This window comes from Protopterus annectens, chromosome 7.part0 (genome assembly GCF_019279795.1).
Source record: "Protopterus annectens isolate FY-2018-M chromosome 7.part0, PAN1.0, whole genome shotgun sequence".
Lineage (NCBI taxonomy): Eukaryota > Metazoa > Chordata > Ceratodontiformes > Protopteridae > Protopterus > Protopterus annectens.
This window is the reverse complement of record NC_056739.1, coordinates 1,177,219,640-1,177,243,503: the sequence shown is the minus strand read 5'-3', so window position 1 is coordinate 1,177,243,503 and position 23,864 is coordinate 1,177,219,640. Positions and strand designations below refer to the sequence as shown.

Genomic DNA, 23,864 nt, shown 5'->3' with positions numbered 1-23,864 from the left:
AATACTAATGGTGTATTTCACACAGAGAAGCAACAGTTACAACATACACAATTTTAATACAGGTGAGGACAAAAACAGGAAAAATGTAAGTGGCAGGTTTGTCTTTTTCAGAATCACACAGTCATAGTAATTACTGATTAAAATAGCCTACCTGACAGCTTCACATAACCAGCCAATAAACAGACTTGCGTGATAATTACAACACTATAAAATCATATAAACAACCTGAACTCATGTACATAGTTATTCTAAGAAACCGACACGTACAAGTGACATTAAAGTTAAAAAAAAAAAAAAAAAAAAAAAAAAAAAAACACTACAAGACTATATCACATTAAAAAAACATAACATGTCATCCACTGTGAAAAAACAAAAGTTGTACACCAGACAAGATTTTAACTTCAACACACTACCTATCAAAATGCTGTCATTTAATCTGGGGGGGGGGGGTGGCATTGAGCCTAAGCTGCCAACGAAGTTCTTTCTCATCTATTAAGTCGCCCCATATCCCTCCCCTAGGATTTTTAATAACCAATTCAATTACAAAAAAACAAAAAGTGATGATCAGGGTACTCACTCAAATCTTTCAGTAAAGCATTCTCAATGTACATTTTTGATGTCAGAAACATGTTCATAAATTCTATCCATTAATTTCCTTTGGATTTCCCCACATATAAAGTACTACATTTCTGACAGACAGCCACATAGACCACTCCCTGGGAATTGCAGGTACAATGAAATTAGGCCCAATGACCATATGGTTATAACCACAATCTGCTCACCCATCAATATGTGTTTACTCATGCTACAAAACCCACACTTACAAGTCCCAGGTTTTCTCGAACTATGACAGAACCCTTTATCTTCATGGTCTTGTTCCAAATAATTTTTTATGGTCTGCCCCTTCTAAACACAATCTCTGGGTGAAATCCAGTCTTACTGGTAACATCACTAAAACATGAAAAAAATTGACCAATTCTAGGTCAATATTTCCCTTATCTGGCCCTCTTCTAGACAATAATTTGTGATGAAGGCTAAATTATGTTCAGCTGATTGAGGCTGCTTGTTCCCTGTCCTTTCAACCTCTGAAGCATAGGTAGACTGTAAAAGGAGCACAATGGCACCCTTTTCCCTTTTACTGGTCACTTCAGACCTAATTGAGAAGGTTAATCTTTTAGGATAACCCCTTGCCAATAACATGTCTTCCAAGGCATCACATTCCTTAGAAAAACTGTCGGAATCTGACACCATCCTGGCCAATCGAATAAACTGGCCTTTAATAAGTCCCCTCTTTTGATGCACAGGGTGGCAGCTCTCGAAATGTAGTAGGCTGTTACAATAGGTGGGTTTTCTACATATAGAGCTAACCAATTTACTCCCAAAATAATCTTTGGACAACCAAAACATCAAGATAATTAATACAATCATGGTTGTACACATACGTAAACTTCAAAAAGTACGTTGCATTGTTCAGGTAGTCAATAAAAGTGCTCATCTCATTTTCAGCCTGTTCCCAAACAATAAATATGTCATCTAGATAGCTGAGGTATAATTTCCAAGGTTGTGAGGGGAATTTATTAAATACATATTTTCCTTTCTCATTGAAGTAACACAATATTGGCAAATATGGGAGCACACGCGGCCTTCACTGCCGCCCCCTTAATCTGCTGAAATATTGACCCTATAAATAAATAATTCTTTTTTTAAAACTATTTCCATACAAAACATCAACACAATAATTTCACTACTGTCCAAACCAGAAAATTCACATAAAAAGTCATGAAACCACTCAAGACCCAATTCGTGAGGAATCCCATGAAATAATTCGACCACATCAACCATGAGGAAAAAAAACTCACTGGAAAAATCAAGATTTTTCACTTTCAACAAAAAAATCCCAGGAGTACCTACATAAGTGATCAAATACATTTAAACAATTATTTAATTTAATGTCAATGTATTTGCCAAGGGAGTTGATCGTTGATTTAGAAGCATTAGCTATAGGCCTCGCTGGTGGATCAGTGGTGCTATGTATTTTCGGAATTCCAAATATATTTGGCACCACTGGATGTTACGATTTTAAATAATAAAAAACATTGGGGTTTATTTCCCCTTGATCCACCATATCCTGTAGCCACAAGTTAATCTTATTATAAAAGCCAAATGAATGAAATTTAGAGATGTCTCTTCATACAACTCACAGTTAGAAACCTAGCATTATATCCTCTGAAGGTAATCATGTTTTATTCATAACACCCCCCCCCCTTGTCCGGCTTCATAACCCCAAGTTCTTTATTTTTGGACAACTCTAACAAGAGGCGGAATTCCTGAGTACTCAAATTCTGCTTAAATGTGGCTTCACATCTGCTCGAACTCAAATTGCGAAACTCTAACTCAACCATTTTTTCAAATAATATTAAAGTTAACACCAACAGTGGGTTAAAAACACTTGTACAAACACACTGCTTTCTGTTGACATTGTCCTGCGATTCAAAGATGAACCGAAAATTCAATCGTGTCAGAAAATTTTAAATATATTAAAATATCAACTTTTAAAACTGACAGAAGGAAAAAAAAGTACCTCTACAACTCAGCAAATCTGTGTTTTGCAGGGTAGAGATGCACTCATTAAAATAATAAACACTAAAGTCACCTGCACTGTTTGGACTCACAGTTTACAGAGTTCTCCAGGAAGGCATCATAATCCAGTAAATCAAAAAAGATTTCAGATGTCGAATTCAACAATACCGTTGATTCCTTTTGTATTGGCCATTCCGCCCTCCTCGTTGAACAGGAGGCGGATCCCTCTGCCTTGCTTCCTGATACACTTGGACCTCTGGACAGGACTCACTCCTAAAGACCAGGCCCCAGAATCATCTTGCTTCTCCTCTACTGCGTCAAATTGCTCCTGATTGCTTCTCAAATCGTAAAACGATTTTTATTGGTAGAGCTGGGTTTAGGATAAGCCCTACCCTTTAAAAACTCCATGCTGTCCCTTTCAAACTTTTCTCTTTATGATTTTTAATGATGAGGATTTCTTGATCAATAAGCTGAAAAATGTTTAAGTATTCCCGTTGATTTTGTGTGAATAGTAAATCCTGAGTTACACACCAGTCCAGTCGGGTTAGCCTCCAACATAGAGACTCAAACATCTCACAGTGACAGCGATTGCACTCAAGCATCTCACAGCTACAGCGGTTGAATAATTCCACCAGGTCTGAGCATAACTGTGAGTTGGTCATTGTACCATTGGGGAATTTCCAAAAATGGAGGCCCTTCGATATCCACTTCACTTTCAGTCACGAAGATAGGAATTTTCTAATTGTAATTTCTGGCATCTTAAGATCACATTTTCAAAATGGGTCAAAGACTGTTTTAATTGGGTGGGTCCCCCCACCCATCCATTACCAAAAGATCAATTACATTTCCACTATTCAGAAAACTTATCTCTACAGTTTTGAAGGTTCATACTCGAATTAGAGACATTGAGTTTGTTGTTACTAACAGAATCCCTTTGCCCAGCAGTTAACAGGCAGGTTGGAGTCTGCACAAAATCACTATGATCTCCACAGTCACCACCAGGGTCACTGTCAATATTTTGCTGGATACTGTTGACATTGTTGTTTAGCTCATGGACAAGTTGGGTTAACATACCAACACACTTACTGCTTAAGTGTCCAATCCAGTTTCAATTGTATCAGAACCATGCAGCGCAGCTCCTGGACCTGAAGCCATGTTGACAAAACCAGGAACCAAATAAAAAAACAAACGTGTCCAAAGTACTCTACCCACAGCCCAGAAACACAGCAACCACAGTTCAAAGACACTGAATTGAACTTTAACGATTGAGCACTTTCGTAAAAAACTTCTTCAGAATCACACAGTCATAGTAATCACTGATTAAAATACCTTACCTGACAGCTTCACATGACCAGCCAATAAACAAACTCACTTGATAATTACAACACTATAAAATCATATAAACAACCTGAACCCATGTACACACACTTATTCTAAGAAACTGACACATACACGTGATATTAAAGTTAAACAAAAAACACTACAAGACTATAACACATTAAAAATTCTAGTTTTGCTATGCTTTATGTGTATGATCTTAGTAAATAAGAGTGGTACAAACAGGTACCGATAAAGTACAGTTGTGTACCTACCATAAATGTAGATGGTCGAGTGTATTCACTGTTGCAGTCATTACAATTGGGTTATCCTGCTGGCAGGCTACCCGCAGTCGGCCTGAATTCCAAAGTCCTGGTTCGGCGTCGGCTACTGTCGCCTCCTCCCTGACGTCAGTGCGCCAGGGGTATAAAAGATGCAGCAGACACCATTTTCTTCAGTTTTTCTTGCCCCAGATGTCAGGTGCCCCCAAAAGGGTAGGCTAATTTATGCCAATAAACATGCATGTAGTAAAGTAAAACTCTACCTTCATCTACAAGCAAATACACCACATAGGTTGTATAGAACAGAAAAATACACATTAGACCCAGCAAAGTAAAGGGGGATGGTGGGTGGGTAACCTGGACTGCAACAGTGAATACACTCAAACATCTACATTTATGGTAGATACATAACTGTACTATGTTCATCGTCTTTCACTGTTGCAGTCATTACAATTGGGTTGAATCCCAAAGCTATGGTTGGGCGGCTGGGGCTAAATAGGATTAGGAGAGGCTATGAGGCCCTGCAGAACTGCAGTGGCAAAGCCTGCTCTAGATTTAGAGTAGAGAGGTAAGTGATGGTGCTTTGTAAAAGTGTGCACTGAACTCCAAGTTGCAGCCTCTAAGATGTCTTTGGTTGGTACTCCTCTGAGGAAGGCTGCTGAAGTGGCTGCTGCTCTGGTTGAATGTGGCCTAATGCCCTTAGGCACTGATTTGCCATGCTGTGAATAGCAGAAACAAATGCAGTGGCCTTATCCATTTTGAAATAGTCTGCTTTGAGATGGCCTTTCCTTGTGATCCTGCAGCATATACCACTAGAAGTTGTTCCGTTTTTCTGAAAGCTTTGGTTCTGTCCAAGTAGAAGCGTAGCTGCCTGTGAATGCCCAAAGAATGCAGAAGTCTCTCACCCTTATTTCTGTGGGTTTGGATAAAAGGTAGGCAAATGAATTGTTTGATTCAGGGCCACACTGGACACTACCTTCGGCATAAATGTCGGGTTTGTCCTCAGAGAAACCCTGTCCTGATGGAAAATGACAAAGGGTTCCACAGCCATGACTGCCTGTAACTCTGAGACTCGTCTTGCAGAAGTTAGTGCTAGGAGCAAATCTGTTTTCCAAGATAAGAATTTTATATCAGCTGTAGAGGCTGGCTCAAAAGGAGACAGTGTGAGTTTTTCCAAGACATAATTTAGGTCCCATGCAGGTATTGGTGCTCACCTTGGGAGTCTTATGTTTTTGGCCCCTCTGAGGTACTGCCTTAGTAATGGATGAGAGAATAGAGGTGGTTCTGTATTGTAGTGAGATGAAATGGCAGAGGCATGAATCTTAATTGAGGAAAAGGATAGGCCTTTGTCCAGCAGCTCAGTTAAGTATTGCAAAATCTGAGGAGTATTTGGTACAATTGTGTCAATTCCTTGTGCCTGGTTCCAAGCACAGAATTTCTTCCATTTTTCTGCATAAGACTTTCTGGTGCTAGGCCTCCTGGCCTCCAAAATAACATCCATCACTGCTTTAGACAGAGGCGTGTTTTGAATGGATACATTATCCGCCATGCTGCCAGGTTTAAGGTCCTGAGTTGGCTGTGCAGGATCTGACTGTTTTGTTGAGTCAATAAGTGAGGAATTTAAGGCAATGTCCAAGCTGGGCATTGAGACAAGCTCATTTGGATTGGGTACCAGTGCTGGCGGGGCCAGTCTGGGGCAATCAGTATCATTTTTGGCTTCTCTTGTTTGACCTTTAGGAGTACCTTGGGGAGGAGAGGCAGTGGGGAAATGGCATACACTGTTAAGTTTTTCCAGCTGAAAGATAGAGCGTCCACTTTCCATGCTAGCTTGTGATAAGTCCTTGTGCAGAATTTCTTTAGTTGGCAGTTGTGAGGCGAGTCAAACAGGTCTATGTCTGGGCATCCCCATTTCCTTGTTATCATGCTGAAGACTTGTGGATCCAATTTCCACTCATGGGGATCCATTAGGTTTCTGCTTAGTTCGTCTGCCAGGGAATTTATCCTTCCTGGCAGGTATTGTGCTTACAGATGTACTTGGTAAGTCAATGCCGTGTCCCACAAAATCATGGCTAGCCTGCAGAGGGGGTAGGAATATGTGCCTCCCTGCTTGTTTATGTACCACATGCCTGTAGTATTGTCCGTCTTTATCAATATTTGTCCTGGATGAAATAGATCCTTGAAGGCTGTCAGGGCATTTTGAACAGCTACCATCTCTTTTTGATTGATATGTAGATTTATTTGGCTTGTGGACCATGTGCCTGAATACATCTTCCTGCCATATGGGACCCCAGGCATAATCTGATGCATCATCTGTTGTCGTCTGTCTGGCTGTGGGTAAAGTGAAAGGCTGTCCCTTGTTGTGGTGACAGGCCTCTGCCCACCATCGAAACTCCTGTTGCAGGCAAGGAATGAGGGTAATTATTGTTTCCAGGCTGTGGCAATGTTGAGTCCAAACACTTTTTAGATACCATTGTAGTTTCCTCATATGTAGTTTTGCATATGGAATTAGCAATATACAGGATGCCATGAAGCCCAAAGCCTGCAGATTTTTCTTGCAGATAACTGAGTCTATGTTGCCAACATTTTGAAATAAGTAGTCAGTTGTCTTTGTCTGGCGTGAGATAAGCCATCTGGGCAGATGTATTTAAGCTTGCACCCAGGAATATTATCTCTTGTGAGGGTACTAGTTTTGATTTCTTTTCGTTTACTATGTACTCTAGGCATGTTAGTAATCATTTTACAAATGCCAGATGCTGTAGTAGAATGTCTTTGTTCTCTGCTTGAATAAGGCAATCGTCCAAGTACGGATAAATTTGTATTCCTCTTTGCCTGCAAAATGCAATTACTGGTGCCAGGCATTTTGTGAAGACCCTGTGTGCAGTAGATAAGCCAAAGGGCAGTGCAGAGAATTGGTAGTGCATTGAGCCAGCTATAAATCTGAGGTATCTTCTACATGAATGTCGGATTGGGACATGCAGGTATGCCTCTTTTAGGTCTAAAGTCACAAGCCATGCCTTCTTGCCCAGCATGGGCAGAAGCTGCTGCAGAGTCAATATTTTGAATTTCGGAATATCCAGAAATGTGTTTAGAATAGACAGGTCCAGTATTGGTCTCCATGCATTGTCCTTTCTGGGCACCAAGAGGAGTCTTGAGTAAAATCCTTGTCCCTGCTCTTGCTGTGGCACTCGCTGACTGGCCCTCATGTCCATGAGGGCTGAAACTTGTTTTTGAGCTTCTGCCCATTGATTGTGTGGCAGGTCTGGCATTCCGTTTGCCCTTGGCAGGGTGTGAAAATGGAACCTGTAGCCTTGAGAAACTATATTCAGGACCCATTTGTCCTGGGTGATCATGTGCCAATTTTGTGAAAAAAGTGCTAGTTTTCCCCCTAAAGGGGCTGCCAAAAAATAAGTGCTCGGTGCTGGCAGGGGAAAGTCATTGAGACTGTTTCCTGTATGGCTGTGATTTATCTTTGTGATTTTTCTCCACTTTTGGAGGTAGAAGCACCCCATTGTTTAGACCTATATGAGCCCTGGGGCTGGGATCTGCCTCTGGGTCATCTGTATCTGTCTCTTTGTGGCCTGTCTGACACTGGAAAGGACCAATTCTTTGTAGGCCAGTTCCTGCTAAATCTGGGAGGTTGTACCTGTAAGAAATCCTTGACTGTTTGCATAGATTTAGCTTTGTCCTCCATTTGCTTCAACACCTCTTCTGCTTTAACACCAAACAAGGTATCATGCTGTAATGGAGCATCTAATAATTTTGCTTTAACATGATCAGGCAGATTCTGTTCCTTTAACCAAGCATGCCTCCTAATGACACAACCCGTAACAGCGGCCCTGCAGGAAGCCTCCAGAGAATCAAAACCACATTGCAAAGTATGCTTTCCCACTTGTTCAGCTGCATGCAATAAATCCTGCATTTCTTTGTTTTCTGCACATTCAGAATTTATCATAATTTTCTGTTTAAGTAGTGACATAAGATATTGCAGATATTTAAGCATATGAAACTGACAATGTAAAGCCCTTACAGCCACAGTAGCAGAAGTGTAAATCTTTGTCCCTCATCTGTCCAAGGCCCTTGAATCCCTATCAAAGGGGATTGGGTTTTTTGCAGTGGAAGCCTTGACCCCTTTGGGACACAGAGATAGTTTCTGGGTCAGCAGCAGGGTTTTTATAAAGAAATTTATGTGAATCTGGAACCCTGTACTATCGGTCTGGCTTAACAGGAGCTGGTGGTAGAGAGTCAGGAGTTAGACCGGACTCTGAAAATACATCATCTACAATGCCTAAAACTGCCTGTGTTGAGGTAGTAAAAGAAAATATCTGAGCCTTTTCTTAGATTCTGAGTAATCTTTGCTCTCCCAGTGGAAGTGTTCCCTCACAGTATGCAGTGTCTCCCAAAAGAATAATCCTCAGGAGGGGAGACTGAAGGGATAGATTCTTCAGCATCAGAATCCTCATAGGGAGGAAGAGAGCATTCCTGTTCAGAAGAGGAATCATAGGAAATGGAAACCTGATCTGAAGATTCATATTCTGTCTCTTGCCTAGGCCTCTTATCATAAGGGGGATGGGAACCCCTGATCAATGTAATTAGGTCTTCGGCCATTTTAAGCATCTGTTTTTTAGGCATGGAGGCCTGTCCAGAGGAATAGTGTACTTGTTTCTTTGTCTTTAGAGGTACTCTTTGCCTTTGAAGCTGAAGTCGTTTTCACATATAACTGTGTAGGCCTGAAAACACCCTCAGAAGCCGTTGCCTGCTCAGCGGCTCTGGACCCATCTGAGGGAATAATTTCTGAGGATCCAATACCTTGAGTTTCCAGCGGCCTAGGCGGCTCCACGTGGGAGTCGGAAGCTGCCTGTGGCTCTGAGGTAGCGGGTGTCAGGGGCTGCGAAAGAGCCTCGCTGAGAACCGGTGAACCGGCGACTGGCTTAGCTGAAGCGTCGTCGCCGGTTTTGGACCTCGGATGCCTGTCCTTTTCTTTGTCTTTGCGTTTTTTTTTATAGATTCTGGTAGTCGGCTGTTCTGACGGCATAATATAATTAAATCTTCTGCCAAAATAATGAAATGCAAAATCGTACCGATGCTTAATAGTGCGTTGGTTAAATCTAGCACAAAACCGACAACTAGCAACGTCGTGGTCAGAGCCTAGGCAAGGAATACAGTAAGAAGGAAAGTCCTCATGAGGTATTGGCTTCCCACAAGAAATTAAATTATTAACTTTTTCTGACATCAGTCTGGAGCAAGAAAAAAGTTTCCCCAACGGGGTACTTAGCTTTAAAGAAGATTTCGGATCTGAAATTCGAACTTGAAAATCTCAGGAGTTGGCCGACCAGCACTTTGCTTAGGGCACCGCACGGCAAGAAAGACTGAAGAAAATGGCGTCGGCTGCATCTTTTATACCCCTTGCGCACTGACATCAGGAAGGAGGCGACAGCAACCGACGCCGGACCAGGACTTTGGAATTCAGGCCGACTGCAGGTAGCCTGCCAGCAGGATAACCCAATTGTAATGACTGCAACAGTGAAACACTATGAACATCTATAGAGCATGTATTTATATACATGCATACAGTGAGTGACTGCTACCATTCAAACACAAAAGCTAGTAGGTGCATTTTTGAGTTGCTACTTACAGCCATAGACAGTATTCGTTGAGTATACAGTTTGGCTTTTCATTCGTTTCCAATACAGTTCAAAACAATTTTCAGACGACTCGGAACAAAAGCTTCTTCTTTATAGCTGGTGCCCCTTAATGGGAACATCAGTAAGTGACACAAGCAAGGGTCTTGTGGTTACCTATATATATACCTGGGTAAAGCTTTTCATTAGCTGTTTGCTTCTTGGAGTGCTAAACCTATGGTTCACTGTAAGTGACACAAAAGGGATGGATCCAACAAGCAAATCAAATCAAGCACCAAAGTTGAGAATGACCCAGCCATTAATGTGAAACTCTTCAGTGCACCACCAGGGTATTCTCAATGTTTGCACCATTCACTTCTAAACCAAATATATTGAACATGACCTGACAGTACACCCAAGACTACCCTGACAAGTTTCAACACAGCCATAAAGACAAACGTCAAAAGTGAAGTCTCCTGCAAATGTTAAGCCATACTTGCATAAACATTTTTTTAGTGAAATCATTCTGAAGTTGAGTGATACCTCTTACATGGATCATTCTGAAATATTAAAGAAAGGATCTTTTTTTTTTATGGGAATCACATGATTTGTTTTGTTGTTAATGGTATCGTTTTTACAGTATAATGCCATACTGATGTGTGCAAACTGCTGTTTGTACTTTTCTGACATTACAAGGTCACATATGAAAAAGGATTAATGTGATCTAGTTCACTTTGTGTGTGTGTGTGTGTGGGGGGGGGGGGGCTAGGTAAATCTGCTAGCCAAGCTTCTCTTTGTGGCTTACTGCCAGTCTTGAGAAAGAACCTTAGTGTACACTGCCATGCTTTTCTGGTCCATTTTGTTATTTGAGTTAGGTTGCCTTCTTTGACAGCCCAAAGCAAAACTGATATCTAGCAACAAAGCCTTTTTGAATCGTGTCCCACCTTTCGTAAAAGTTCGCTAAAATATGCAATCCTTTTTACAGTCAAGTTGAGTTAATCACTCATACTCACACTGCTCCATTATTTTACTTCTAGACTGAATGTGTTGAACATTCTGTTAATCACAGTTTTTACTAGTCCTTAGCTGTCTTAATGCTGGAAGAATAGCTGCATTTGTAATGTAATATTAGCAGCTGTACTGTATTTTTACTTGCTTGAATCAGGAAGTCATGGAAGGAGGGAAAAAAAAACAATTAGAATCCATTCATTTATGTGGTTCTCAAATAAATGGAGCATGCAGACCCTTCCGCAGAAATCTTTTAAGCTAAACAGGAAGCAAAATGACAACATACAATGAAGACAATCACAACAATGCAGTAATTCATCGTCCAACTGAAGGACAGGGGGATGCAGCAGAGCACAATTCAAGTATGAAAAAATAGAACTCAAAACAGTAAATATAAAGAAGTGTCTGTGTGTATTTAAGTTCCAAGAGGAAGAAAGATACATAAAACCAAAAAAATGTGCTTAATATCAGCTTGGGCTCCATGGTCTCTGCTCCCTTCCTTTCAATTCCAAAACACCCGATAGTATAAGTATGAAGTACGTGGTGGTGCAGCAGTTAGCGTTGTCGCCTCACAACAAGAGGCTCTTTGGTTCGATTCTTGACTGGAGTTCCTTCTGTGTGAAGTCTGCATGTCCTCCCTGCAATCAACTGAACGTCGGCAACTCGGCACCATAAAAATCCACTGCCAATCATAAGTGGACAGGTGATCCACTGTGGCGGCTCCTAACTGAGAAAAGCTGAAAGAGACTAGAAGAAGAAGAAGAACAGCATTCATTGCCTGTTCTAATCTGCATTACTAACTGCAATACCATGTTAAGCAAGGCAAGACAGCATTAGATCATGTCCTAGAATACTACAGTCTGCAATTTCTGAGAAAAAAAAAGGGCAAATTACTCTCACAACGAATGACCATATTATCATGTTACAGAAATCAAATTGTCATTATAATGGAGATTAGCCCTTGTCCCACAGCTAAGCAACCATAGAATTAGCATATTAAAGTTAAGCGGATATTAGGCTATGGTTAGAATTATTGCACTGAAAACAAAAAGTGCGGTTTTAGAAGGTTTTGTTGTAATAGGTCTGTGACTCGTCTTATGCCACTGGCTATGTGGCAATGTTAGATTTTGTTTACTGGTTTTAAACATTTTTTTTTTAAAGCCATATTCCCTGTATATGACATCACCTTTCTAACATGGCTCTTTTAACCACAAATTACTGGAAGGTATCAGCTTAAAACTAACATGATGGGTAACACAAATACTACTGATACTCAGGCTCTGGGCAATTTAGCTACAGACATAGTATGCATTGTACATATAACTCTGCAATACAAATGGGAAATACTGCCCATTTAGTCATGACTGTTTTGATGAAATAAACAACTTAAAACTGACTCTGCATTCTGTAGGCTGTGGTAATAATGCCTATTACACTGAATAATGTCTCTGAGATTGCAGCACTAGGAATAAAAGGAAAAGATTCGAGTTTGTTTTAATACTTTTAACTTTAAAGATCTATACTGCAAAATTCTCATATTGCCCTGAATGGCTGTCTGAATGATGCCCTCAGCCAGAGATGGAGAAAAAAGGGCCAAACAGTCAAAACAGAGATCAAGAAGCAGAAGGTAGCATGGGTAAAAAAAGAGAAAAGAAAAGAAAGCTATAATTGGTGGCTACTGTTGGATCAAACTTTCTCTGGAGAGTGGTGACAAATATCTATCAGCATATACTGCGAGTATAGTTTATGAATACATGTGGCTGCACAAGATTTTTTTTTTTTACATGCTGAACTTCTGATATTAACACACTGCTGTTCAAAATAGTAGAATATGCACACATCTGAAGATAAACAGAATTATCACTTACTGCTATTTTTACCAGGAAGCCTTTGCAACCTTTTCACATGAGGACAGTAAAGTCTCCCAAACAATCAGTGTCTCAATTCATATTGCCTCTAACTGCTTACCCCAAGTAGGTCATCATCGACAAGGAGGAGACCTTCGTAGCCTGTGTTATGATCAAGAACAACAATAGATGGACCAAGACGTCCCTCCACAGCCCCATCTAAAAAGTAAGAAGAGTTAACAGTGTCTGCTAAACCAAGACATTCAGCCAACAGCCTCCACTAAAGCTTCACCTTTCATACAATACTTCAATTTTAATTATGCAAACATATAAAATATAAACACTATTTCATTTACTTATGTATTTTTCTGCGTGTTTACCAGGTAGGAGAGCTACTCAGGTGACCCTTTCCAAGCACAAAGCACATTAAGTGAACAAAGCAGTTCAGTAAGAATTAATACAAAGAGAGAGTTTTACTCATTAGTACAGTTTAGGTATAAATAAGATTAAAGTCTTTGACTAACTGAATTTATGCAGTGGTACTTACATACAGAATTGACTAATGAGATGTACCCTAAACAGTACAAAGTATTTTTGCCTTTGTTCCAAAGATATGTGAGAAATGCTTTTATTATTAATAAATAAAGCAATGATACAAGCCAATTTTCGGCATTTAAGGTAATCTTACCATGAGTTGAAGTGTAACACAAAAGCAGCCTAAATGGCCATACACAAATCATAGTGGTTATTAATATTAAATCACAACAGAGTGTACAAAACAATATGGCAATTAATGCTAGTGTATACAGGTTAATATAGGTGCATATTTACAGCAAGAAAGCTCAAATGAATAGTTTGTAGTTGGAGATATGATATCATTAGTTCTACTAAACTGCACTACTTCTAGCCTCTCTCCTTGAAGCATTTGCATTTGTGTGTGTGTTTTTTTGTGTGTGTGTTAGGAGAAATTCCTTCATTTTGGATATGAAAGATTTGATGCACTATAGCCACCTATACACATATTTACCCAATTCTTTTTCAAGAGAATAGACTGCTGCAGCCAATAACCCCCTACTACCTTATGTTCTCCTTCATCAGTCACCATCTGCCAAACAAATAACTCACCTCTTCATTCTGGGGTGCCTAAATAATGCTTAGTATATTCACTTGGACGACTACAAAGGTTCAGGGTAATCCTAAATCCAATTTCTTGAATTAGTATCAACATTCACTTCCTTCAAATGTTGGTTATGGTAGTGCAGCCAGCTAGCCAGACCCCTGAGCCAGTATTTTTTTCCCCTTCACAGTACATCACATGATGGAATCACAGCCAAAAATGTCCTCCCATACTTGCCATATAACTCATCGGCCCAAGCCACCTACAAACTGCCCGCTTCCTTCTCATTTCCTCAAAACTAGCAGTAGCATACTGAGCCTGCCTTCTCTTCCTTTCCTGAGAAAACAGAACAGATCACGGACTACTCACTCTCTTCAGATGAAACTCTGAGGAAATATTACTATGCAAACCTGAATCAAAACATCCAACATCTGCACTGCAGGCACAACTACATAGCTACTTTCTTTCTGCTGTAACACACATGCTTATATAAGTGCTTATACTACAATTATTTCTTCAAGGAAAGGCTCTGCAGCAAGAACCGTATACAGGACTGATGAACCCTGTGTTTTTTTTTGCACTCACTTTTATGAGGGTCCACCTTTTATCTTGATATTCCCTCTCTCTCTCGATGGAGACAATAAACACCATCTACCATGTCCCTTTTCATTTCTTTCCTAAACCAGGCAATAGTAGCATGAATGAGGATCAGTAAACAAGCAAAACAGCTAGTCCTAACCAGATGGAGGGAAGGGAAATCGATTCATGCCTTCATACAGCAGCATCTTTGATATCTGCTGTAGAGTATGCACTCACAGATATAAGATCTAGGAAAATGTTTTCTCCAATGAGTAAGCAAAGATCAGTATTCTCCAATCTCCTCACACTCGGAGCACATGCATCTTAATCTAGGACATACCAAGTTGCAATAGCTCAGAAAAAAGGTTATGTCCAGACCATATGCTCTTCAAGGTAGCCAAATTCACTGTGCAAGCACAAAACACAACACAAGAAAAACAGACTACAATATAAAAATCATACAGTTTCCTAATTTATAATAAAGTCCCTCCTGAAACTAGTGAGGACCATGCAAACGAACAAAGGGAAATGGTGAAAAGATAATGAGCATCCACTGCAAAAGACCTCCTGAGAGATTGGTCTGAAAATGTGTTAAGTACATTCTGTTTTGTCTGCAATGGATAACTAATGGGAACATTCCAAAATGGGGGGGGGGGGGGTGCAGCAAAACAGAAATCAACATACAAGGATTCAGAAGGCAGGGTCTTGAAGCACCAAGGTGGACCAACTCTTAAAATTGAGATCCCAAACAATAATGCTTACCAAAGGTACCAATCAACTACCAAGTGGCCATAGCTCAAATGTCAGCAGTGGAGACATTTTTGAAGCAAATACTGGAAGCAGTTATTCCCCAGTAGAGTAGCCTTTGACAGTACCACTTTGCAAATTATGGTTCACTACTGGATGGCAAAAGACACAGAACTTAGCAATGTAATTATTAACCACTGTGAGAATGAGACAAAAAGACTGATCTCCATTCCTAATATAGTGTACTCTCTTTATATAAAGCTCAAGCCAACTGTGCACATTCAGCATATGCAGGACCCTTTCTAGCTTGTATTCTGCTACTGCAATGAAAATGAGAAGACAGGACAGTCTGGAAACCAATTAAGGGAGAAAAAAGTTATATAAATACTATAATGGAAGATCTTTAAGAACACAGATCTTCTGCAGCCTGTGAGACTTATGCTGCAGGCATTACATCCTCTTACAAGATAAACATGTGCAGACACTGCAGGCACACTGTGTCTCCCCATCATGTACCATGCATCCTTCTCTCTCTGATTCTGAATTTCAGCAAGCTATGAAAGTAAGAAGAAAAAGCAGGACAGAGGAGAAGGTAAGGGTGATAAGAAGAAAGGAGTGGAGGATAGAATAGTACTGAAAATGAACTTTCTTTTCCAGATCTACCATTATGGTGAGATCTTAAATTTTACATCTGATAAGATGATGTCACTCTTCAGTAATCTCAAGTACAGTGTCCTATTTTAATCTCCTGGATGGCCATTCCCAAAAGCATACCCCCCCCATGACAGCCCCAAAAGAAGATCCGGACCTTGAAAAATATCAGTGCATCCTGAAAGCCTTCAAGGAACATCAGGTTGCTGCTGCAAAAAAGTCATCTAAAGTAGCATTATGGAAAAAGGCTAGATATGTACTCATTTCTATAGGACAGTTTGCTTAGAAAGCAATAAAAAACTGCTGATCCTTCTTTCCTAGTTTCAAGTTTAGCAAAATAATTAAATACATACATAGTTGATAATCCTTACAAAATTATTTGGCTCTACCCACATAAAATCTAAGTTGTCTGTGGATATGCAAGTAAAGAAGATAGTCACCACAGCATGTTTACTGGGGGAGGGGGGACAGATTGATATTTTGATTTAAATTACAGCCTGAATCATGGAAAATGGATTACACTAAGTGTTATACTCTATAGAAAAGATAAGGATGTTTCAGAGAATCTCTTGACTGATGTGATAATCACCACAGAGAGGGTCTTCCAAGACAGGAGCTTTAATTTAGCGGAGGCTGCAGGTTCAAAACGTGGCAGGGTAAGTATGTCAAGTATAACAGAAATATCCCACAGAGGGACATGATTCCGGCTATGAAGCCAAAGTTGGAAGGTGCCTCACACAAAGCCTTACAGGCCTTCAAATAAGCCAGAAAAGAAGAAACAAGACCAGAATGGAAACTAGAAATAGACATCTAATAAACTTTGCTGGAGGAATAACTGACCAGAAAGACTTTAGAAAGGACTAGTGGAAAAGAAGTAGAAAAAGGGTCTACAACCTTACTGGCTGCTCAAAAAGAAAACTAAGAGCAGTCAATCAACATTAATAAACGAAGGTTTGGATGAGGCAGTAGCATCCTGGAAGATCACAGTCCTAGTGTTTTTCAAAGCAATAACAGAAAAAGAGAACTAAAGCTCTCCGAACCAAAAAACATTTTGGCTTTTGACCATATAGGTTTCTAAATGAACCCTGTCAGCACTAGAAACAAGGAAAATGCAAATAAGGCCAATTCACCATGGGAAGGTTAGTGCACCTGTAACCGGCCTTTCCAAAATGTAATCAGGGGAAAAAAACAGTGAGGAAGTTTAGCAATGGTGGACAAGCAAACAGGTCACACACTGGGATCTTCCCTAGAGGTGAAAGATTCTTGCCAATTACGTAAAAGTGACCACTTATGAGGCTTTAGGAGATGGATGCAGTATATCAACCAGTGAGGCAGAATCGCCCAAATTAACCATTTCCAAGACAGAGCAATGGGACTGATTGCACAGTGCCACACTCTCATGTCAACTAAGAAAGAATTATTAAGACCACATTACGTCTTGCTTACTAAAGTAACAGACTAAACCCACACTGTTCAAGTGACTGCAAAGGATACTTATTGGAAGACGGTCTTTAAAGTTTAGAAGGGGGTGCAGCTGTGTCCTTAACTATGAGACAATGTTGTGTAATCAGGATACCAGGAGTGCAGATTTCCACTGGATGGGCCGTCCACTGACATGCCTTCCCAAATTGATCAATGTTGTTAGATTCTGTACTAGGAAAGGGGTTCCTAGGAAAAGATATGTTGAATTCAGCCACCAGACCAAATAAAAATGATATGCACTGGATACCCAGATGGGATGCAAAACAGTGTATGAATGCTGAGATCACCAGATCTGAAGGGCCCACTGAAGAATTCTAAGGAGGAACCTGGCGCAATGTATCATGAAGGCAGACAGTGGCATAAGACCTATGGCTGTGAGTATCTCCTGGGAAGAGCATATTATTAACACTATTTGCTACAGGGACAGGACCCCATTGTGAAGCAAAATGGCTAACAAACAGTTGGGCCTAGAGAATACCCTATGAATGTGAGATCCTGGACAGAAAGAAATCAGGCTTTGGTGAGGTTCACTGTCACTCTTGGGGAGAACAGTTGGGAGAGCACAGGCTTCTCTCTGGCAAATCAGTAAGAAGTCAGTCATAAAGATAAGGGAAAATTAATGGATCCCTGCAGCCTGAGGTAGGCTACAGCAACCGGCATATGCTTGTAACACCGCAGGAGCAGAGGTGAGAGCAAGTGGCCCCAACACCAAAATGTAGAAACATCCTGACCATCTTTATGTGGCATCTTGCAAGTCTAAAAGGCACCTACAGACTTCATCAGCTAAACAGGGAAAATGGACTGCACAGTGGCTACTAGAAAGGTTTCAATGAAAATAAATGGGTTTGGGCAGCTATCATGCATAATGAGCCATGCGTTCTTTGTTTTCTTGGGCACTGAAAATTACTTGGAATACCATCCTAAGCCTTTCTGGTCATGTGGAACCACCCGAGTTACCCTCTGTTGATGAGGTTTTGCACCTCCTACCCTTACCAATGACTCCTGGAGTAGGATGTCCAGCAAGGGCAACAATCAAAGTGAAGTCAACAATAAAAAGAGGATACACATCCTCGAATTATGGCCTCCCTTCCCATCCGTCCTCTCAGATTTTCTGTTTGCACATATCGGGAAAACCTTCACTGGACTGTCTTCAGAAGAAGCCATATAAGCAACAAGTCAAGATTGCTGAGATCTGCCCTGATGCTGACAGCAGGGACCTGCAGATTGCCACACACCCTGACATCTAGCTCCACATCCTTGCTGAAAACAAGGATGGAAGGCTGTTTGTCATCACCACCTTCCTGTTGCTGCTGACCATACTTGGACCACATACATTGTTTTACATCCTGGAAAAGGTATGAGGCAGACATTGAAACTTAACATCCATGTAGAAATGCTCTGCCCTTGCCATTTCATATTTTTAAGGTGCTCTACCTCATTAGGGACATATAGGAGGCAACCTCTTAAAGGAAGGGTCAAGAAACTTTGACTTGGCATTCTAAGGAAACTGCATTAAGGATAGCCAGGACTGCCCACGGAAGAAGTATCAGATCCTGCTGTTCTAGTAGCTCTTTCATTGCACTGTACAATATACAGACTATATGGTTGACAAAAAACACACAAAACAGGTGCCTGGGTCCCTACTATTTCCTCTAGTGACCCTTCAAATAACTCTTCGGTGACATACTGCAGTTCATCTGCCAAGCTCCTCTGAGAATAAAGCTTATAATTCAGAAAAAATGAAGTGCTCAAAGACACAAAGGTGTGGAAACAAAAAAGCACACTGTTCAAATCTGTCCAGAACCTTTAACATCTTTTCAAGGGGATAAACAACATGGGCTCTGGATGGTGGTAGCCTAAAGGACAGCAACTGCAAACACATCAATACCTGGCTTAGGAGCTAATGTCAAAAAATGCACTCCCTTCCAAGGCATGAAATCCAGTCTGCCTTATTGGGGCAGGAAGCAGTGTGGCAAAGTATTCCAAAAGCAAACCTGGGGGCATTCTGAAAGAAATCCACCAAAGGAAGGGCTATCCAGGAGAAATGTGAAGAGAAACCTCTTGCCCTCCATAATCAACACTGTATGGGGAAAAGTAGGATTAAAGGGGCAGTTCCCCTTACATAATTTGGAACAGCTTTATCCAAATTTGGAGCCATCTGAAGGGAAAAGGGGGAGGGAGGACTCTGCTAACCTTTATTCTCTATGGGAGGAATCCAAGTCATGCTCTAAATGTTTCATCTTACACAGACACTTTCTTGTCTCCTTAACTGCATATGTAGATTACAAGGGATCCAAGGTCCTTTTAAAGGGAAAAAGGGTTGCTTGCTGAGTTTGTCAAGGGGATGAAGACAACAGTTCAGTGGCCTGAAAGCACTTTGAAGGGGAATCTGCTGCACAAGCCTGGGAAACCAGTAGGGCCTGGTACTGTAGGAGATGATGCCAAAGAAAACATCACTGGGGCCAAGGATGTTAAGTAAGGCCACAATAGCAGTCGTGATGTTGAGAAGTCCTATCCTGACAGACTCCAAGCCAATAATGAAAGCACCGGGATCCCTGATGTTCAGCATATCACTTCTGGGAACACCAGCTTGGAACATAGTAGCACTGGTTATGAAAAGACTCAATTCTGCAAAGCTGGGAAAAAAAGATGGCAACTATGTTCCAGACAGCCAACAGCAAAGATGGGGATATAACAGATGGAGAAGCCGGTGCCAGGTAAAGTGGCACTGCAACAAGAAACAGTGAAAGTAAGGATACAGTAAGTGATTCCAATAAAAAGTGGTCCTGGCTAAATAACCGGCGGCATCCTGGGTTAATGAAGACCAGGGTAGGGCTTCTGGAATGGCAGCCATCAATCCCATGAACAGAAACCAGTTTACCATATTTTATGGCTGAGAATACAAGGGACTGCCTGAAGGCATTAAAAGTCAGGTTTTAAGGCAAAAAAAGTAGTGGTGACCAGGACAGCAGAAGGTGGTAGTGACAGAGGACTTAACTACAAGTACTGGGGGTGATTTTAACACAGTACCACAATACCAGACCCAAATGTTTTAAAATCAACTTTGTAAAAAATGTCCTACAGAAGAGGCACTGTCTGTGCCCATTACTAAAGGGACTTCAAAGGGCAATCCTTTTTATTTTTTAGAAGAAACAGAATTTTACATTTTACAGGGGCAGGTAGAAAAGCAAAAGTTGTAAATTCAGAATGTTTTGAAAGGGCCTGTAAAATGAGAAATATCAACTAATTTATGCCTCTTATCAAAGCAGTCTACAGATCAAATGAAAATGCAGCTGAGGCATCTAAAAGGTATAACTTCAGTTTTCCAAATTCCTATCAAGTGAGTGAAAGCACTAAAGCACTCGCTTCTGAAAGAGAATTCCTTATTTCAGAGCACTTATAAAGACTGCTCAAACCCAGAAATATCCAAGAAACAAAAACGGACTACTTGGCCCAAACATGCAAAAACAGGTTTACGCATAGGAGCATCTTAGAAACACAGAAAAAGGTTATGTCTTACCATAACGTTCCATCTGTGTTGTCGATCTTCACTTATCCTTGACTGTGGGTTCAGTTCCATATCTCGGAACCAACTGGGCCATTATTCCAACTTGCGCCTTCCAAAAAACTCTCGAGCTTAGCCTTACCCATAATGGTCCTCTAAGGATTATCACAGATCTAGTTAGCACAAGACAGTTACAGACAGTAAGAAAAGATCAGAGACCACATCTGTATTCATAAAAGGAAGAAAAAAAAATCTATTGGGATAGATCCATTCCACCAAGAAGCCCAAAAGACAGGGAGGAGGAGGGTGGGAATGTCAAGGGCAAGTGAAGATCAACAACACAAATGGAATGTCATGGTAAGACATAACTTCTGTATCTGATGTCAAGCTTCACTTAATCCTTGCCTATGGGACAGAGTCCCCATCTTCCTAAATCTTGGGAGGTCTCACGGAAGTTCATTCATGAGCACCATCGAGCCAAATGATGCTCGCCCCCTAGAGACCACATCCAGCTTGTAATGAGTAATAAAGGTATGTGGGGAAGCCCAAGTAGCCGCTGCACATACATCATCTAGAGAAGCTCTGGAATGAAAGACTGCAGAACCGGCTACTGACCTTGTAGAATGTGCCTTTACAGGTCCTGGCAGTTGCACTTTCCTTTTGTTATAAATGAAGGTTGTGCAGTCCTTGAGCCATTTAGCCAGAGAAACCTTAGAAAATGGTTTACCCAGAATAGCAAAGAGAATGAAACAAACAACTGATCAGATTTTCTGAATTCTTTTGTTCTGTCAAGGTAAAAATGTAATTGTTTATGAACATCCAGCAAATGCAAACAATATTCATACCCTTGACTGAAAATTTGGGAAAAACTACGGGAAGTTATATAGTCTGGTTGATATTAGCCTCAGACAATATTTTGGTAGGAAGGATTTGCTCAGAAGAACACCCTGTCCTTATGAAAGATTGGGTAAGGAGGCTTGCAAGATAAGGCCTGTAGCTCAGATATTCTCCTAGCAGAAGTAATAGCAACCAAAATTAGAAGTTATGTACCTACCATAACGTTCCATGTTAGTTGTCTTCTTCTCGCCTTCTTTCTTGCTGGATGGGTTCGGAGCCGATCCTCGGCTCCGACTCGGCCACTCTAAAAGCTCGAGAGCTAGTTCCACCGGCTCGAGGCTCCCCTATATCCCACAATGCTAGGCGGTAACTCCTCAGATCTCGTTTGAAAGCTAAGGCCAGCAATAAAAATTCCATAAGGAACCAAGAAAGAAACTCTTCTAGGTCTGTCCTGGCTAGGGGGAAGGAGGGTGGGACGCAAGAAAGAAGGCGAGAAGAAGACAACTAACATGGAACGTTATGGTAGGTACATAACTTCCAAATGTTAAGTTGTCAATCTCGCCTTCATTCTTGCTGGATGGGACCGCGTCCCTAGCACATTGTCCCGGGTGGCCTATCGGAACAGACTCTTGAGTACAGTGGAACCAAAGTTGGCTCGGTCTCTGGAGGCCAAGTCCAACTTATAATGAGAAATGAAGGTATGGGGAGAAGCCCAAGTAGCTGCAGAACAAATTGAATCAATAGGCAGCCTATCTTGGAAAGCTACAAAAGTGGCTAAAGCTCTGGTTGAATGAGCCCTGGGTTTGGATGGCAACCGTTGATGTCTTATCTCATACACTAGGGTAATCAACGAAGAAAGCCATCTAGAGAGAGAGAGACTTTAGAAACTGGAAGGCCCATTCTACCTTCTGCATAAGAAACAAACAGTTGGTCAGACTTCCTGAATTGTTTGGTCCTGTCTAAATAGTACCTAAGTTGGCGATGGATATCTAAACGGTGTAACTTTTGTTCTGACCTATTAGAGTAATTTGGGAAGAAAATAGGAAGCTCAATGGTTTGGTTCAAATTTGCCAATGAAGCTACTTTGGGCAAAAAGAACAGGTTAGTACGCAAGGACACCCTGTCTTTATGAAATACTAGATAAGGGGGTCGACTACACAGAGCATGAAGTTCAGAGACTCTTCTAGCTGAGGTGATAGCTACTAAAACGAATGTCTTCCATGAAAGTAATTTTATAGAACATGAAGCCGCAGGTTCAAAGGGGGGAAGAATTAAGGATGCCAGAACCAAATTGAGATCCCATTGAGGAGGAGGATCTCTGATGGGTGGTTTGAGTAGAAAGACACCTTTTAAAAAGGCCTTGCAGAGTTTGTGAGACATAATAGAGGACTCTGAGACTCCAACATGAAAGTTCGAAATTGCAGCCAATTGAACTCTAATGGTAGATGGGGATGAACCTGCATGGAAAAGTTTGGCTAGAAAGTCTAGAACTGTTTGAATAGAAGCAGTGAAAGGATCTATATTCTTTGACTGTGCCCAAAAGGAAAAACGTTTCCACTTGCTATGATAAATCTTTCGAGTGGAAGATTTATGAGAGGCAATCAAGATATCTCTAACTGAGTGAGATATCAAAGGAAGCCTGGCTAAGGTCGGAATTGGAGAAACCAAGCTGTGAGGTTCAGAGAGGGAAGGGAGTGGTGCAACTGACCCGACTGATGGGTCAAGAGGTCTGGAACTGGGTCCAGATGCCAAGGTTGTTCCAACAGATAACGGTGAAGAAATGGGAACCAAACCTGTCGAGGCCAGCAAGGAGCAATGAGGATCATGGAAGCTTTCTGAGCGATGGCTTTCTGAATTAATTGAGATATCAGTGGGAAGGGAGGAAAGGCATAAAGAAGTCCCTGGGGCCAAACGTGTACTAAAGCGTCTCTGCTGGGGTGGCCTGGTTGGGGAAAGAGGGTGAAAAAATCGTCGCACTTGCTGTTTTGGGGAGTAGCGAAAAAGTAGCAGCAAGGCCTGCCCCACTTTCGAAAAACTTTCTCCAAAACTGAATTGTTCAGAGACCACTTGTGAGGCATGAGAATAGCTCTGCTCAATTTGTCTGAAATCACATTGGACTTCCCGGGGATGTGCGTTGCTAACAGAAATCGCTGAGAAGAAATCGCCCATTGCCACAGTCTGAATGCCTCTCGACATAGGGGGTAAGAGCTGGTTCCGCCTTGTTTGTTGATGTACCACACTACAGACATGTTGTCTGTTTGGATTGCTATCGTTCCCTTGGGAAGAGAGTCTTGT

The 23,864-nt window shown here is 41.2% G+C and overlaps 1 protein-coding gene across 2 annotated transcripts in view; it reads right to left on the bottom strand.

Moving 5' to 3' along the window:
• The window catches only part of RNF123 (ring finger protein 123), a 4,282,987-nt gene that overhangs the window by 3,941,253 nt on the left and 317,870 nt on the right, over window positions 1-23,864 (bottom strand). For both annotated transcript variants that reach the window (XM_044077780.1, XM_044077781.1), the window contains exon 5: window positions 12,773-12,870. In XM_044077780.1, coding sequence (XP_043933715.1) covers window positions 12,773-12,870 — 98 coding nt within the window. The remainder of the gene's footprint in view (window positions 1-12,772; window positions 12,871-23,864) is intronic.